This window comes from Barbatula barbatula, assembly GCF_947034865.1.
Source record: "Barbatula barbatula genome assembly, chromosome: 4".
NCBI lineage: Eukaryota > Metazoa > Chordata > Actinopteri > Cypriniformes > Nemacheilidae > Barbatula > Barbatula barbatula.
This window is the reverse complement of record NC_136768.1, coordinates 9,404,972-9,423,975: the sequence shown is the minus strand read 5'-3', so window position 1 is coordinate 9,423,975 and position 19,004 is coordinate 9,404,972. Positions and strand designations below refer to the sequence as shown.

Sequence of the window (19,004 nt, the reverse complement as noted above, 5' to 3'; positions counted from 1 at the left end):
AAGAACCTCTAAACAACTGAACAAACAAAGGACTGAATAACCAGATTAAATAAATAACAAATAAATGAACAAACGAAAAAATGCCACATGACCATTCTTCAAACATCTACAAATGAACAAATGACCAGACAGCCAGAAGGACATACAAACAAACAAGTGAGCAACGCATCGTCAAAACAAATACATAGACTCTAGAAGTTTTTGAGAAATACTGCGCACACCCTTTCAAGACAAGAGCAACAGACTTACAGCTGTCTTCTATATGGACATAACAGTTTGTGGTTGTTTTTCTGGTACTAAAAGCCTGGGGAGGCTGAAGAGAAAGTAAGAATTTATTTGTGGCAGCTGGTGTTTGTATTTCGTGTCTGATGAGGGGATACAGATCACTAGAAGCAATGAAGAACGAATGTCACTAAACAAGCATGTGAAGACAATTAAACTGTCTGTTGAATACATTACAATTTTAAGACAAGGAAACAGTAACATAAATACCAATATACATATAGCTGGGGTAAGGACACAACAGCTTAAATACATCAGATTCACTTAATAAGCATTGCATCTGTATCTGTATCAACGGGACGACAAAAGTAGACATTTTATTGCTCTACCAAGACTAAATTTCAATTGATGGTAATTGCATCCGAGTATCTTATCAGTCACCTTGACTCTTAAACAGTTTAACCGATGCGGTGTAAAATGGAGCTCTCTGTTTTCTTAGCCAATGACAAAGCAGGTTATCTACTTGCAACAGGCATGACTAATTGAATTCCGAGCGAGAGATAAAATCAGCTCAGTGTGTCACTAGATTAGGAGGGCTTTATGTCTGCGGTCGCTACGGTAACAGAGTGGACTTCTTCCCCGGTGAGCATACGGCATCAGCGCTGCATATCTAGAGATAATACTTCCCAAAGAGGCTTGATTCTGTTTAACTGAAGGAAATGAGAGAGGAGATTGGGAGCTGATGGTGATTAGTTCCCAAATGAGCCGTGCATCAGGTGCTCCATAGGGAGAAAGGAGATGTATCGATGAGAAGGGTGTTGATGGGTGTTTGATTAAGAATTGTGGTTCTTATATCTTTGACTGTGCTCTTGTCCCTTCGCATTACGCTAGCAACGCAAAAGTCATGGGTCAGATTTCCAAAGAACACACACATTGGTGTGAAAAATGAATAGACAGCTTTATGTCATTTTGGAAAAAAACATGCATGTAATGTAATGTAAATGTAAAAAGATGTGAACAAATACTTTGGCCATGTTTAAAATGGAAAACTCTTGCCCTACATTTCATTATTTAAAATTAAAATAGTATATAATATGCATTTATTGATTGATTTAGTATTGTGCAAGTGTTTTTTAGAAGTCCAAGCAAATAAAGAGATCATGTAATTGGTTAAAACAAGTAAAAAAATATTACAGATGATTAGATTTTTAGTTCATCACACTTGTACTTGAGCACAATGCATTGTGGGATATACTATTGTGCACATTTTTATTGTTTTGTTCCACATGTGTTAAAATTTGCATACTGTACGTGACACTATTAACAAATAAAAAAATGCATACAAGAAGTACACATAACACAAGAAAAAAACATTTAAAAGCACTTGAGGTCTAAACTATCCTCCCTGTGGATCCAAAGTCAACTTAGTGGAGTGAAAGCAGAAATCACATGGTCGCAAGGCTGGTTTGGGCATGTTCCACAGATAGGCAGCGAGCTCAGGTCTCACTAGAACGTCCTGAACCATCAAAAACCAGATCATTAAGCTCAAAATGCTGCAGAAACAGCCTGAGGGATGTGCAAATCCAAAGAGAGTTCTCTCTGATCCAAAAGAGATCTTCCCACTTTCTCGGCTTTGCCGTTCACATGACCTCAACCAGCTCCCTCAGCTGACCCCAAACTAACTACCCTTCCTCCCACTCCTGGAGCTTAGCAGTGTTAGAAAACACAGAAGAACCAGATAGCAAATCCAAACGTCCTGTATATAATCTGGTATGAGAATGACTGCCTGCGAAAGCGCAGAACATTTTCACACCATTTTGTCAATTCAAATCCTCTAGCTTTGAAAAACTATGAATACATGTGGTGGATCACAGGAAATATTACCGCTACCAAACACTTGAAATATAAGAGCCCGCGATCGGCGGTTCAAAGTTTCCATCACACTCTTACTTTTCATGTTTCTGGCTGATTTCCAGCGGGTCTAAACTTGTTACACAACATAAGAGACATGAAAGTGGGAACCTCAGCGGTCACCGGGAGTCAGGGCCGCCCCATCATAAACAACACTTAACGGAAAACAATCATTTGGATCCATTCCAAACAGGTGCTGATCGTTTCCTCTCGTCAGAAGCAAGTGATCTGAGGGAAAGCATTTTTATGGCCTTATGGTTATGGTTTTATGATGTCTTTTAAGAACTTTTTTATCTGCTTCCAGCTTATCGTACATTATCTGGAGTGATGAATATAAATGGAGATATTCTCCTGTATCGGTTCCAGCTGAGGTGAAGACTTCAAACACAAACATTACACATGGGTTTCTTTACAGATGTTGACAGACATGGATGGCTCTTTTCGTAGTGTAGTTCATTGAGGGCGTATGTATGTATTTTCTCATCCGTGGGGGCTTCACATGTATGTTCACCTTGAGGAAATTCAACTGCACCATGTTTAAAGTGTTAGTTGGTTTTTAAGGTTTATAGATCTAAGTTGGATCAAGCTTGCACAACAGATTCACAGTATAATGCAATGTCAGTCGCATTGGATAAAAGTGTCTGCCAAATGCATAAATGTTATGTAAATGGAAAGCCAGCTCAGGTTTTGATCAAGTGGACCATTTTGCTACCATAAACATATAAACTAGTTGGTACAGTAGACCAGTTTAGACCCCCAACAACCATATTCTTAAAACCCCTTTTTAAAGGATTCTTCCACAGAGTCATGTCATTCCAAATGTACATGACTTTTTCTTCTGCAGAACACAAAAGAACACTGGCAACTTCCATTTCTCAAAATATCGTCTGTTGTGTTCCACAGAGGAATGAGTCATGTACAGATTTTGAATGATATCAGGGTGAATAAATGATGGCTTTTTATTTTACGTGCAATATCGCCTTAAGCTGGTACTGGTTGGTTTGATCACCTACCTAGTATAAAACCAATAGACAAATATGGAGGTAAAATGATCAAAAAGGATTTTGCTAAGAAGGCCCACAGGCTGAATCTTGCAAAAACACACAAATATACAAAGTGCAGGTCTTGTGACAAAGTATTTAGAACTGATATGTTTTATCTTTCAGATGATATCCTACGCTGTCTTAAAAGACAAGAAAAGACAGTGTTGTCTGGAAGCTGTGTCTCTTCCACATGGTAAGATCACACAGGGTTCCGGATGACCTCGCCGTTTATCTGCAAGCATACACCACCAGATACCACTGAGAGAGACAAGACACCCTGTCGCTGAACTCAAATAAGAGTTTATGTTTCATCAAAGCTGACATAGTGTTTGAAGTCATTTTTTATAAAAACAACACATACAGTGCAGTATCAATATGAGACCTATCCTGGGAATTTTTACAATGTACAGTATAAAGGCCTATTAGGTTTAGGTACTAGCAACAGAACCACAGTACAATTGGAACACTAAACACTATTCTCCAATGCTATTTCAAGAAAACAAACCTTTCTTCAGATTTGGATCTGGAATTTCCTCTGAGAGTTTGTGGAGATTCATGATTTCCTGTTAGATGGTGGATTGTGGGAATGAGAACAGAAAGCATGAATGCAATAGCGATAGTTTGAAAGACGAGTTTGCTAATAACTCCCCGCACTCTTGCACACTTTTGCTGCCAGATGATATTGCATAACAACAGCAAAACCGGGTCGGAAACCGTTGTGGGAATGTCAGCGGCCGCACTGAGGAAGTGTTTGGGTCAGGTCAGCTGTGTGTATCTGTGGATTTGTCTGCTTGTCTGTGATGGAGCATGTGGGCTTGTGTGTATTTGTCTGGCCTTGTGCAATAACATCAAAGCCGCTATCTTATCCAGTGCTTGAAGTCTGAGATCCGAACGTATGTGGTGTTTTCTTTTAGCTTACGGTTTGATAGCTGGGATGCCCATCCGGACAAACCCGCTCTGCAGTACCATAATGTTTATGGTTCACCTTCACTTCAATAATGCACATTTTACATTTACCATTAGGCTGCAAAGCCTAAACCAGGGCTTTCAAGAACTTTAGACTTTCCAAAATGCAAACAGCTGGAGAATAAATACATAAAATGATTCAATAAATGAAAATGTTCATAAAAAGGTACACAGATGCTACACAAAGATGCATGTCGCCTACAGCTACAAATAGACTGCTCCATGCACAAACAAACTGACCCGCTTCCCTACTACAGATTATATTTAGTTTATGCATAATTTAACACAAGAAAGAGAAGATACTCCTTTCCACAGACATGTTGGCAAAGGTGCTGGTCTTAAACAAGCAGTGCTGGCATTTGCATCTTGACCTTGGAAAGAGAACAGACAGTGTGAACATCATTACTGCGCTCCCCCTCCTCACCTCCTAATTAAAAAGCTCCAATGTGTTACTCAACGAATATTCAGTGCCTTTGTCGTGATTCACAGAGTAAGAAACCAATTGCAGGCGGCGACAATGAAGGGGTAAACAGAAGCTTTATTATAAAGCACAAAACAAACATCCACGATGGGGAAAAACTCTAACCAAACTTGATACAAAAACTGAAAACAAAGACTTCCCACAAGGGGGGCAAAAAGAAACAACTAGGACTAACAAACAAGGAAGGAACTTGAACTATACATACAAGACCATGACCAAGAAACAGGTACAGCATACAAGTATAACGAACGAGCACAAGACAATAGACAAGAGGGCATTTTATAGGGAGACTAACAAAGGAGATAACAATGGGCAGGTGTGGGTACTGCAACACTCAGAGAAGGTTAACGAGTCAAAAGGGCGGAAAACACTGACGAGACACGAGAAAGCACATGGCAAGTCAGAATCAAAACAAAGCCATGTCTTTCTCACACAAAACCTAAGGCTATGCCATGACTCCGCTGCAAGACTAAGAATAAACATGACATGATGGCGGAATCATGACAGCCTTGGCCAATAAGATGACTTGAGATCACAGCCCTTGTACTCACAGCACTCTATAATTAACCACAACCTTAAGTTTGCAAATATCAGCGAAAGTATCAGTAAATTGTGCTAAAATTCCTGTGAGAAACTACTTTCCACACTGCACTCGCCTTCTGAGAATTCACTGGAAACCCAAAACTGTTCCATAATGCTTGCATTAAAATGATTAACCCATATGACCCCGGAGAGGATACTGTACAGTGTAGGATATATGTTTAATAAGGGGGTGATGACTGTAAGTAAAACTTCTCAAGGAGGGAAAAGATTCATCAATCACAGACCTGGCAAGTATGCTGTCCACTGTAGCATTTCGACAGATTCAATTACAGATTCAAATGGCTAAAAATAGTTCTCAACTTGCCGAGGTACTGGAGACTGTCAAAGTTCTGTTATCTTGCTGAGAAAGTGAATAACCAGGCTTATGCCATGACCCAGACCCAAACTCTACCAGAACTCTTGGAAACAAAATCAATGTGTAGTTCTTTGCATGTTAGAAAATACGTTTGTATCTCTGTGAGTGCGAATCATTTTATTTGAAGAAGAACTTTGGATTGGCACCATTTTGCAGGGGTAGATCTGTCTTTTCCTGACTTTTCTCTCTTATTTCGCAGAGTTTTCACCTGAGGGGCCGTCCACTCACAGCAGTTTAAAATTTCTGCAGTCATCCTTGAAAAACTATTTCACAAAGTCTCGATCCGCTGCAACCTGCGTGACCCTCCTTTACTGTTTTACCAACACCTCTCAGTAGGTCACCACAGAAATGTTCACTCCCTGAAGAATTGTGTGTCTCGAGACTATATTTAAGTCTGGGTATGTATAGACTCTGAGTGAGACTGCACCCTGTCGCTCTGCTCCAGACAGGAAGGACGATGTTTGGAGTGAAAGCAGAGGTCGCAGAGACAGACAGTGTCTCAGAATCGTGGCCCGAATAGTCAACGTTTTGCTCACAGTGAATCCCGCTGGGCCAGCATGGGGCCAAGGCCTTCACCTGACGTGCTCTTGTCTTCCCGCAGCTGTGTAAATAAAGAGTATGACACTCGCCTGAATGCACATGGAAGCAAGTACTGCTCCACTGGAAGCTAACATAAAAAAACAGGTTGATTTTATAATAGTAGCTGCATGGAAGGAGTTTTGTCATTGCCGGCTTAGATTTACAAATACACTTAAAAATACAGATGCTTAAAAGGTTCTTCACAGTGATGCATAGAAGAACCATTTATGGTTTCACAAAGAACCATTCAGTCAGAGGTTCTTTAAAGAACCATCTCTGTACCTTTTTATTATCTGAAGAACCTTTTTTCACCACAAATAATCGTTTGTGAAAGAGAAAATTGTTCTTTATGGAACCATACAGACATAACTGTCAACAGATTTATTGTTTTCAAACAGGTCCTCTGAATCAAGGCCCCAGAATAAAATGATATAGAAAACATGTTATGTTGTTATGTACCTGTACATTATGTAACCTAGTTGTAATTTTGTAAAACTTTTGCTATTTTACACATTGTATGATGACTTCTGATTAAGCAAACCCACTGGCATGCTACTAATGCTGTGTTTGACCTTTTCTGTGTTTTCTGTTTTTCTTATTGTCTCCTGTAAAGCTGAACAATGTACATTGTGAAAAGCGCTATATAAATAAATTGAATTGAATTAATAAAATAATATATAACAACAGTACAGTAAATATCCCTTCATTCTCTTTGGCATGTAGCATGCAAACTGAAATTTGTGAAACTACATGAAAATAAAAGTTTAATAAAAAAAAAATATTTCTTTGACCAAAATCACATCATAATTATGACTTCTAACAGATTTTTCCAACAAGATGTAAAGAAGCACTAAGCATTGCAGGTCATTAAGAAAACCAAAGATTTGGAGTTTCTTGAAATGTATCTGCATGCTATTCGTAATGAAGTTACAGTACAACCAAGAGTCTGTAATACCTGATTTGCAAATTGTATAAACTATGCAATCATTCCCCATCAACATTCTTACTGTTATAAGAAATATAGGAAATACACACCTTTCAAATACATGACCTTTCTGAGTAGAATCAAGCTTGGCTCGATTTGAACCCTTAAAGCCTTTTTCTAAGGCAGACCACCCCTGAGTTTTACTACACCGAGCACTCCGAAAATCAAGACAATGCCTGAGCCAGACAGCCTGTGTGAGAGATCAAATAAAAAACATCCGACACAAACGTTACCTCTTCTATCGAAGCTCAACACTGTTAAACCCTTATTAAATTATTTATTCCATTGTGGAGGATTAGACTTCAGAGACCTAGGTAAACAAACGCCAATCAGTAGGTGACCTTTATAAAGACAGAGCTAACCACAGACAAACGAACAAATCAGGAATGTTCCTTAAATGGCCAGGTCATATAATATACTGTATATATATGTTCAAAGCAAAGGGTTTACATTCCAAGCAAAAAGCTGTGAACAAAGACAGTCTGTAATGTCCATTCCAGTGGAAAATCTTTGCTTAGTGGTTGCTCTTTCATAACTCATGATCTCAGTTATGCCATTTAAATTAAAAAAATTAAAACTATTTTTTTATTAAAAATAAAGTTTGTTCTAAAGCGTTTTTACCAATATGGATTAATGTAGATAGCAAATGTCATGACAAGTTAATATAAAATGGATGTTTAGTGGCTGAATTGGCAATACGGTCCTGTTACCCGTACGGTCTTGTAATTACTATAGTAAATATTATAACTTGTCAATAACTATGTACTAAACGTGTACCTACCCCTAAACCTAACCTTATCCCATGTAGTTACTAAATGACTGAGTACTTTCTTAGGGAAGTACACTGTTAGTGCACTATAGGTACACGTACTGTAAATTAAAGTGCAACCAAGATTTATTTTCTTTCAAAACTCTAAAAGACACAAGTTTATGTGGTTTGTTTCTCAGGAGAAGATGTCTATATCTCTATTTGATCTCCAATGCTGTCTAGGAGATACAACTGAGAAAGTAAAGAGATTTAATGGTGAGTTTTCTTTTCTATGGGATTGATTTACCAAAGTAGACAGAAAAAAGCAACTGCATCTGTAAAAACACATACTGTATATATTAATCAATTACTTGCAACTTTGGAAGAGCACTCATGCAATTTTTTGTAAGAACAAAAAAGAGTCATGGCCAGAGAGACAGGCTCTTCTAAAACAGATGCCAGCGAGGCGTAATTCTACATGCCACTGACCGTCACCAAATATGTCCGTGAATAGTTTAACAAATGTTCTAAATTATAGTCTTTACAGTAGTGGGTACAGAAGTCCTGTTGTAGCTATCAGAAAGGGATCATGTTTGAGAAACCACAATCGTAATCCTGGCTTAAGGCGCCCAGATAACTTCACCAGCCTGCGCAAGTCTCTGTGCCACATGGTGTAAGCGGTGTACCCCTCTATGCAGATGTGTTCCAATGCAAACATTCCTTAAGAAGCCGTCTGGCAGAGGTTTAGGTTTATGGAGACGTTTGGTCTTTCTCCCCACCACCGTTGCCCTTCTTAGTGTCTGAAATCTGAACGTGGCTGGAGAGGCTTATTTATTGGCAGAGGTTTTTTTTCATCTTCGGTCAATGAGTTCCCCGATCTCAACAATATTACAGATTAGCGTTGAGACTACAACTCAAAGCCACATTTCTATATTGTACATCACGCAACACCCAACCGCAGTAAGGACCTTTCCTCCTTGTCCTTAATCAAGATTGTCACGTAAACCAAAGTTCAATCTGCTCTCTATTTCCTACAAGCCGGAGGAGATGAAAGATCAGGTGCATGTGGCATTCATGCAGCCTCTAGAGGTAAATAAAAAAGCTTCTGGCGAGCACACCTCTTTTTTCATCCCTTCTACAGCCACCCACGCTCCAACCCTAATTCTACAACCGGACCCCTGTTTCTTCTTAATCCATTCTTTTCAGGGTGCAGCGGAAAGCTTCCAAATCTATTCATGCACCTAAATACATTATTTTCAGACTCGATTGGAGGAGTGTCTATTTCCCAAGCTTGGTTGCATTACCTACAGCGATCATAAAAGAGAGGCAGTTTCGGAGCGGTAAAATTAGTTAGCAAGTCAGAGATGGGCACACTACAACATAAACTTTACGGTTAAAAGCATACCTGCCAGCAAAGAGGTGGGATCTGACCTAGAGTACATACAGAGTGGATCTTTAGAAATGAGTAAACAACCAGCTTATTAAATTGTAACTGCTTGCAGCCTGCAGCCAAGTGCTACTTTGGTGTATAAACAAGAGAAAACAAGTTCAGGCACACAAACACACTCACAATGCAACTCACTGCCTCATGTAACACATTAACAATTAGGGATCACAGCAAACCGCTGGCACACTTCTAGTTCGTCTGCTGGCTGGGCAAAAACGATGCCTACTTTCGATAAAATTTTGTGTGAGAACGGTGCACCTCAGGTCCAAGTTTTAATATTTGCCAAACTACTATATTCCTATTTGTGTGGGAGCAATTTGATTGGACCACCGGGGATACACAAGCCAAGTGGTTGACTAAATGAAGCCTGCACAGAATCTAAAATTTGATTATAAAAAATTATATATACCCAGATCTTTAAAAACATTTTGGATATAGTACAGAGTGGCTCTTTGCGCTTTAATTTTTTTAGCAGATTGCACAAACAATGTGTCAGAACTAATGCAAAAAAAGAAACCCTGTACCTTCAACCGTGGGATAGGACACTCATTAACCAAAAGGTCACTTCTCCATCGAGTCTAGGTCAAAAATATCTCCCTGTCCCACTCTTTCTCTCTTCCCTTCACATCTGTAGCAAGGCACTCAAACATCCTGTTTTTGTGTAACCCTCAGCAAAACAAGCTTTGGGTCCCTAAGGCAGCAACCCAGTCCAAGGATCTTTCTTGCTTTTGCCCAGAGTATAAGAGTCACATGCCACCACAACTATGAACAATCTAACAGAAAAGCAAAAATTGTTGGCAAGACAGTTGTGGTTTTTAAACTGATCTGCACATACATACAAAGCTCTTGTGTGCATTAGATAGCACATCAGGGGCCGGCTTGTTCTCAGTGTAGTGATCTTTAGCCTCAAGCAATGTAACTTAGCCATCCTTCGTATGACTAATAGCCCCTGTCAACCATGAGAAAATGAATATCGCAGTGTGCCAGGGGTTTATACACCAGTGGAGCAGTCCATTTTGAGTATATCTACCACCACTGTGTGTATGTGTGTGTGTTTGCCGGGTCAAAGGACAGAAATCATGACACTCCACCCTCAAGGTCTTTCTGATCACTACAATACTCCTCAAATCTGTGTAACCTAAGTAAAATGTAACCAGCTTTACTTCAGATTACTGCAATATTCACTTATGCTCCAAAGAGAAATAAGGATCTGTGATCCTTGAAAGGCAACCAACCCTTTTCATCCGCCTACCTACTCTCCTCCCGTACCCTGCCCCATCTATCCTTGCCTTCTCTGAGTTGCCCCATTATGATGTTACAATGAAGAACGAGTGAGAGAGAGGAGGCAAGCAGATTTGGAATGATTAAAGTTTTAAAAGTCTGAGGTAGGTGCTTCCATCTGCTTCCAGTGCAGTCTTTTGTGCACATCTTCTTTGACGGTGTGCAGGGGTGTGAGCCATATACTGCTACCTCTTCAGAGCAAAGTGCCAATTCAAAAATCGAAAATACTTAAACAAACATTCATGTACAAGAAAATAATAGAAAGCCTCTGAACATTTTTCCAAACATTCCAACTCTAAAGGAGGAAAATTAAGATCTTGAAGATTAACCCGTTTTTGTCTTGTAATATATTCCTAGAAACTTTGTTGGACCTGCAAAAAAATCTTTCAACCAAGGATTATTATTATGGTTGGGGTTAAGAGCAAATAAAAGCACTAAATAACCTTCCGATTTAGATGAAATTCCGACTAAGTTTGTATCATTTTTGATAGTCAAAAAGGAACATCTACCACAGAAACAAACACATATGTGAACATCCTCACATTCTCCCATTTTAAGGAACTTCCCATAACAACCGCTAAAGCCACAAAGACACAAATCGATACAGCGAAGACAGTGCTTGTGGAAGACAATAAAGTCCACAAAGATATCCACTGGGTTCAGTACCGGACACAATGGGCCCCTGTCCCTCTGTCATAACCGCAGTAATAGACCAATTACTCAAGGTTAACCTACCCTCCCCCTGGCTTATTATGCTTGTTTGCAAATTTTTTGGGCTTCAAACCCCATCAAACATCAACCACTGCATAAATGGCTGACCTGAACCTTGAACTTTTTGGAGGACAACAGTTCTTCTTTTTCTATAGAGAGTCACCACCCAAGGAACATTATGCTTTTAAGGAGATTACACCATAATTATGACATTAGGAAGCTCTGCTTTTCGTCAATAAGACACAGAGGTGTTTGTTTGGTGGAAGTGTAGTTAAAAGCCAGACCCTGTCATGTATGATGATCGTGGTCTTGACCTGAATAGTTTTGCTGTGCAGGAGGCATTTTTGTTTTAAACGCCCTTAAATGAGGAGGTTAACACATGTCCAAAGTAATGCAACATTAGGTGACTTATGGGAAATACTTAACCTTTGGTCTGCCATGGCGATTTAGTGAAGCCGGATACATGAATCAATTTTCCAAATGATTAAGCCGTGAATGAACTACCTTGTCTTAAACTGGTAGCTTTGTTTGCAAAGCTCATCCAAACTGGTCATTAGCTGGAAGACCACCTTGGACCGGCACTAAATGACCGGTCACAGCAACTTAAGGTGGTCAAGATGGTTTTGGAACACGTTTAGCTGGTCAACCAAATAATCATGAGTTTGAATCAGCCAGATACCCGGTACTGGTTCCAAAACACAGCTGCCAGCTTAAGATGGATTTTTCGATTGAGCTGTACTCTTTAAAAGCCTAAATTATTGTATTAAATGAAAATTGCGTGAAATGTGAATATAAAGAAGTCTAACTATTTTATTGGCTGTTGGTTGGTGTTATAGGATATTCACATGCACATTAAGTGAGCCCAAAGTCTCTGTGTACTTCACAGTCCATTTGGTGTGGGCATAGGGGAGACACAGATCAAATTATATGACCGAATATGCAGCGCTGTGGTGAACCACTGTAGATACCATTAGCCACGAATAAACTGTTTATTTGTTCTTAGTTGGCTTAAAAAATTTCAGTTCCAGCACCTAGTACTTAAACACTCCTCTAAAATGTACTTTCTAAAATTTAAGTAACTCCCTTGGCACAACGTGGTCGGTTCAATTTCCTTTTGTGCTTCACAGTAAAATAAAATAATAGTATATGTGTTGGGAACAATATGCAAGTCTTAGTACTTATTGTTGGCCTTACAATTATTTTAAACGGTAGCCATTAAAAGTTTCCTGAGATTCCTAATTACCTAATACCTTTTTAGTACTACCTTACTAAACATTCACATATATCGCATATACTCCCTACGAAAATGCAAGAGACCTTGAACATCAGTCATGCTATCACATGATTCTCTAGCTGGTCACCATGTAATAATGCAGTCTGACTCACAGTGTGGCTGACTAACACTCATATCCTTCTGTACTTTCCTCTTCTGTATTAGTTGCATGCTTGTATGCCGGTTCTGTCCTGGTCCCTGCTGATTACTAAAGGCCTCATACTTTGGGTTTCCAGATGTTTCTGCTCTCAGGCCGAGTGAAAGTCTTTGAGTGTGTGTTTGTGTTCGTGACCTCTGCATGCGGCATTCGGCTTGTGGCGGGTAATCAGAGCCAGTTATACAGACAGTGCCAGGTGTGCGGACTGCCTCTGTCTCAATGAAGCCGTGCTGATGGAGGGATAAAGAGAGAGGGACTGTGAGAAAAGGCAAGCTGATGTCTGGAATGAAGTGTTAAAGCTCCAGGAAACTGATGGCGAAGAGGTGTAAAGAAAGTAAAAGAACGAGGGAGCGTGTTAAAGAAAAGTGAGAACGAGGCGGGAAGAGTGTCAAAGTTTATGCAACAGCGAACAAACGCAGCTGATGAGACCGAAGGAAGAAAAGGGAGTGAAGAAAAGAGATAAAGAGCTGTCAAGTAGAAAAGCTGGAAGAAGGAGGTGAAAGGTATTAATATCTTTCTCTCTCAGGCAGGGACAATTTTATAGGTGCGTGTGGAGGGGGTGTTAGTAGGTAGTAAATAAGATGTTTACCCTATTTACTGATAAAACCTTTATTAAGAAATCACCCACATTTGTGAGCACACACTAATGGTCCCCTATGAGGAAATTTGCTAGAACAATCTATATACCACAAGCAAGAGGGTATTATAACCATCTGACTAAGACAGAGGTCATCAAGTCAACATTCCCGACATTTACGCACTTGGCAGACACTATTATCCAAAATGAGTTTCAGAATTTGTGTTCTACTGGAAATAAACCTATAGCCTTTGCGGTGCTAACACAATGCCCTGCCAATTGCACTACAAAAAAAAAACATAATCGCAAGATCATCCAACAATGAAACAAACATCAAAATGCATGTAAACAAGTAAGGAAAACAGAACTGTGTGCCAAAAACCTGATTTGAGGAATTATCTGATTTCAGGACTGGAACTAACACCAACTTGCAAAAGGTTTCTGTGTGGGTTAAGTTTGAATGTAGATACTATGTTCTTAGCTCAGTATAAACAAACAAGTCAATGGAAATGATGGACATGATGCAAATCATGTCCTTGTTTTCTGGCTCCTTTTTGTTTTTTAATGGTAGCACACATCAAACATGTGGTAGTGTACAACTAAGCTACATATGTCTCGTTCTGTCATGTTTTAATGGCTATCCCTTTGAACTAACACTAACCGGAGGCTTAAGGTTTGCTGTCGATTTTGTTGAAAAGTAACTTCCGCCAATAGGCTGCACCGAGCAAAAACAAATCCACTGTCACATCAACACCCCACTCAAGAACATCAAATGTGTCAGTCCTCAACCAAACAGAGTAAAAGAAAATGACATCTAGCAGCTTGTTAAATGTTATTAGATGTAATTTTGTCTTTCGGATTGAGCTGTGCACAGAATGTTCCTGGTCTGTGGATTGCTGAACCCCGTAAAAAAGGATTCGTGGCACGTGCTATTTTTCTCACTGATTTGGCAGGTTAAATATAACGGTGAAGGGTGTTGTAAACACGCTCTGTTTTGTAATGTCACCATTAAACAGCATTTGCCATTTTAGAGGATTATGGGACAACTTCAGAATGGGACTGGATATCATATATTAAGAATTGATTGAAAAGGTAGATATTGTTTTATAATGCATGGGATATGGAGGGCAGATGAATAATATAAAAAAGTTGAGTCATTTAAAAAAAACATTTTAAAGGCAGAACAAAATAATAAATTCTAAAAAAAGGAATTTTAAGCGATTTAGAAGTGGGATGACACATCGGCTTCAACAATTGCACTAAACAGTGTGAGTTAAGTATACATATATTGCACATTTAGTAAAACTAGAATTATTTCAGCCGTTGGTTTTTTTTCCATGTGAAACGATCTGTTCAATGCCTCAGGCTCCAAGTCTCCACCTCTACTTGTCTAATAGGAGCGTCATCACTTGTCTTCAGTGTCTTGCACTCTTCCAGATAAGGAGCGCAGCATGCCAGACCACCCATGGCTGGAACATGCACAAACAGAAGGACCCCCCCACCTCAAACTCCAGTGTTTCACTGACAGCACCTCGGCTGCTGGGAAACGCACGCACTGTCCCCTTGTACTCTCAACATTCCCCTGCGCTTACCATCTGAAACAGTGCGAGCCACCAGCGGCCTGTTTACATTCCATGACTTCTTAAACTCAAACAGACAAACCTTGAATGGGCTGAGGACTGAACCCTGGGGAGTCTATTTCTATTGTACAACATCCCAAACCTCAGTGTGTGAATGCGTGTGAATGTGAGTAAGAGGACGTCCTGTGATGACAAGAGTCTTAAGCCAGCCCGTGTTAACATGTGTAGGTTAAAATCAATGTGAAAAATCAAATGTAAGCTACACTTTACAGTAATAATGGTTTTAGGGAGACTGAGTTTCAGTGCTAAATAAAGATACGTTGACAAAAACTTTGCTGACAATACAGTTTTAACAATTAACACAATCACATGTCTTTATCACAACAGACAACAAGGAATCGCATTGAAGAAAAATGAAAGATTGCAAAGTAAATAAAAGATCTGCACAGGTCGGAAGACCAGTGTTCCCCTGAGAATTGGATATTAAAGTCATTTATCTGAACTGCACACTAAAACAACATACAGTACATTGTGAAAGACTATAAAATCTCCCAAAAGGACATGCATTCAGCAGCCAAGTATGGCAAAAAAATGGTCAAAATATTGTTTTAAAACATCACATAATGCAATAGATACAAAAAATATAAATCTTAAAAAAGCATTTGAATTATCATTCTTTTATCTGTCTCAACATGATGTTCATATTTGTTAGGCTTAACACTTTATAAATGTGTTGTCGCTGAACATAAGTATTAAGCGTAAGTTTTTTCTGTCCCATTTTTCACGGCTTGTATAACTATGAACAACACCCTCTGGAGTCATTCCATTTTTAAATCAGTTGCTAAATCAAGTGTGTTGAAACCTAGGGCAATACAGCCAGAACGAGAGAACTGCTCTGGATTCTTATCATCAGTGTAAAAGTTAAATTAGGAAACATCTCCATATCAAGAGAATGGGTCAAATAACACTTCTTCTTCTGTTCTTTTGTTTTCCTTTTATCTCTTTCACCTTTTTTCTAAGCCCACAAACACACACACCCTGACTGCCCTTGTTCTCAGGTATATAAAGTGTACAGTGTAGGCTATAATCACTTCACCAACCAGACCAACCACATATTTCCTTAGTTTACCACAGGAAACTGCTTAGCTCTAAAACAAGTGACTGGAACAATCTTGGCCGGGCCTTTATTTTTTTCAGTCTCTACTGTCATCAGACGAGGCCCTTGCATACTTTAAACTATCCATGCTCCTGTGCACAACTCCTCTTATGGGCGTCTAAAATAGCTTCCATCTACAACGCACATGCCGTCTGTCTTCACATTAGCCGTTAAACTGTTCCATGAGTTTACTTAAAATCTTGTTCTGCGGAGCTCTTGTTTGTTTGGAAACTTGATAAATAGCACTGGCAGATCACAACACAGCCAGCTGCGAGGCTGACGGATGTCCTTTAGCACACAGTTTGTCATGCGCTTGCTGTCCAGACACACGATTCAAATCAAACTTCAGCCGCAAAGAGCTTGTGTCAACACCAAACAAGGTGAACGTGCTGCCCTCTGTGGGAACGACTACATACGAGTCCAAACAGGCTTGCAGGGAGCTCAGGGAATAAACAAAAAACACCTCTTCAGCATTCACTCAGTCGTGCCAATGCATTATAATCTTTGACAGCTTTACTAGCCCCACCAAATCTGGGCTGTCAGTCCCAGAGAAAATAGGACTGCCTCAGGCTCTTCAACTCCAAAAAGGAGTGTAGAGACCTGAGTGGACAAGCCCACATTAGGGCTGATTGTTCCCCTGTGAAGTCAGACAGGGACAAATGGGACATTTATAAGTATGACGCAACAGAATAAAATTAAGACAAATGTATTGTCATTGGTTAGAATTAGCATCAGCTGCATTTGTAATGCAAACCGAAGGGAAGACAGCAGGCTGATGGTCATTTTACTAGAGGGCACGACACATGAGCAAACAGTCTCTTTGGTCACCGAGCAGAGAGTTAATGAGAAAACACACATCCCCTCTTTCTGTCCCATTGGCCTGCAGCAACCCTGAACACTCTCACAACTGCAGCACCAGAATCCCTGTGCAGTCAACCACAACTGTGCTTTGAAGTAAGCACGCACTTCCTGCAGGTTACAAGAAAATACAGCCTGTAAGGATCTGGGTGGAGGTACAAAAAAAAGTTATTGCAAACTTTGCTGAGGCCAACAGCAAATGAGACAACAGTCAGCAAATGCTAACTAAACAGGAAAGTCCTTCTCCTTTCAGTTTGGAGTTTTCCCGGCTAACTGGCGGGTCTTGCTAGGAAGCTCGAATTAATCTGCTTGGCGGGGAATTTTGAAAGACTCTTACTTCCTTCGCGCTTAAGTGCCCCGCCCTCCGACCGTCTCTGCTCGGGTTTCCAACCAAAGATTTGCAAATGACTTTCGGAAACTTTGGCACGCATTTGTTTGGTATGGGAAAGTGCTTATGGTGATCTGTGCATGTCTATCTTTCGCCAGATATTTGGAATGTACGTTTTTAATATAGCAAACTCTGAGAAAAGAACATTATAGCTGTCGGAGGGGAGAAGCACTGGCCATCTATTTGTAACTGGGCACCACATCTGGGAGATAGGGAGTTAGTATGCTGCCCCGCACTGCTACACACAAGGCTTTCTCAGGTGGTTGAGTCTCCCCCGCAAACCACCCCCTTAAAACTGTCTCCATGCTTCATTTCATAGATAGAGATCTTAATAGCCACAAAACTCTCGCTCGCAAACTGGAAATATCAGCTGTATTGACAAGATTTGAAATAATAAACCAGCCACAATACACATCATTCAAAAATATATGAATTTTTCTTGAGTTGACAAAACAGAATCTAAAATTAATTTCAGATGTAAAGCATCAAAATGTTTCGACCATAATGAAGTCAACAACGTCAAATGTCAACAACATCAAATCTATGACACCTGCTATAGCTATGCAATCTGACCTAATCCAAACCATTAATAATTATAATCCCATTTCAAATACACAAAATGCACAAGCAAACACAACAGGCCATCTTGGAGCAACATGAGAGCCACCTGTGATGCAAATCATCGCTAACTCAAACAACGTGACCGAAACACTTCAAACGTGGATAAATGCATAGTTCACAGGTAGCTCACTGACCTTGCAGATCTTGCTCTCTTCTGCCTCTCTGCTACTCCGTCCCAAAGTTGTAGCCGGAGCCAGGACCAAGGTTTTTCTCCTATCCATGATGTCCGTCTTGAGTGACAGCTGACAGGACAACAGAGAAGATTCTGTGCCCCTGAAATCCGAGTTCCTGGGTGTCAGACCATGTGCAATGCTGCTCCTCCCTGGGTTGGGGATGGGCAGTGCAGTGTGAATGGGTTTGGACCCCACTGCTGGCTGCCGAAGTTTTGAAGCAACACCAACCACTGGCATGATCCCTCCAAGTGCCAAAAGCAGAATAAGAAGGGAAGACAAGGGGGAAGAAGTGGAGGAGTGTGTCTCGTGGCTTTCTCACACGAGAGAGATAGAGAGAGGGAGGTAGAGAGAAAGAGAAAGAGAAAGAGAGAGAGAGAGAGAGAGAGAGAGAGAGAGACAAGAGCCCTGTGTCTGCTCTTGACGTCTGGCAGGGGGCTGTAAGAGATGGGAGGGGGCGATTCGTCTCTCAGAGAGCACTGCTAGCAGGAGCGAGCATGGCCACGCTCATTCTGTTGCTGACAGCGTGTGCTGCTCGCAGTAACTGAGAACGCTCTCCCCTCCTTCTCTCTCACCACTCCTCCTTTTTCCTCACTGACAGAGCACCACTACAAAACCAAACAAACCTCAGGGGCGTGAACATCACTGGAAGGTAACCACCACCTCTCTTACACACATATGACCTTAAACACTCACAGCTCTAACTTTCCGGTTTCTCCTCTGTCATTGGAGGAACATTCCATCACAACGCGTCACAATTCGCCTGCAACTGTCAAAACAACCCTTGTGTGACCCAGCTCTGGTAGGTGGACATAGACACCTCACACTGGCAGCAGCTGGAATAACTGAACATAGCGATGATAGAATGAGTCCAAATAGAACACAGAAACAA

The 19,004-nt window shown here is 40.4% G+C and overlaps 1 protein-coding gene across 2 annotated transcripts in view; it reads right to left on the bottom strand.

The window, feature by feature from the left end:
- The window catches only part of nav3 (neuron navigator 3), a 121,926-nt gene extending 103,210 nt beyond the window's left edge, over positions 1 to 18,716 (bottom strand). For both annotated transcript variants that reach the window (XM_079455013.1, XM_079455014.1), the window contains exon 1: positions 18,077 to 18,716. In XM_079455013.1, the coding sequence (XP_079311139.1) occupies positions 18,077 to 18,352 (276 nt within the window). In that variant the 5' untranslated portion in view covers positions 18,353 to 18,716. The remainder of the gene's footprint in view (positions 1 to 18,076) is intronic.
- Positions 18,717 to 19,004: the final 288 nt, after the last annotated feature.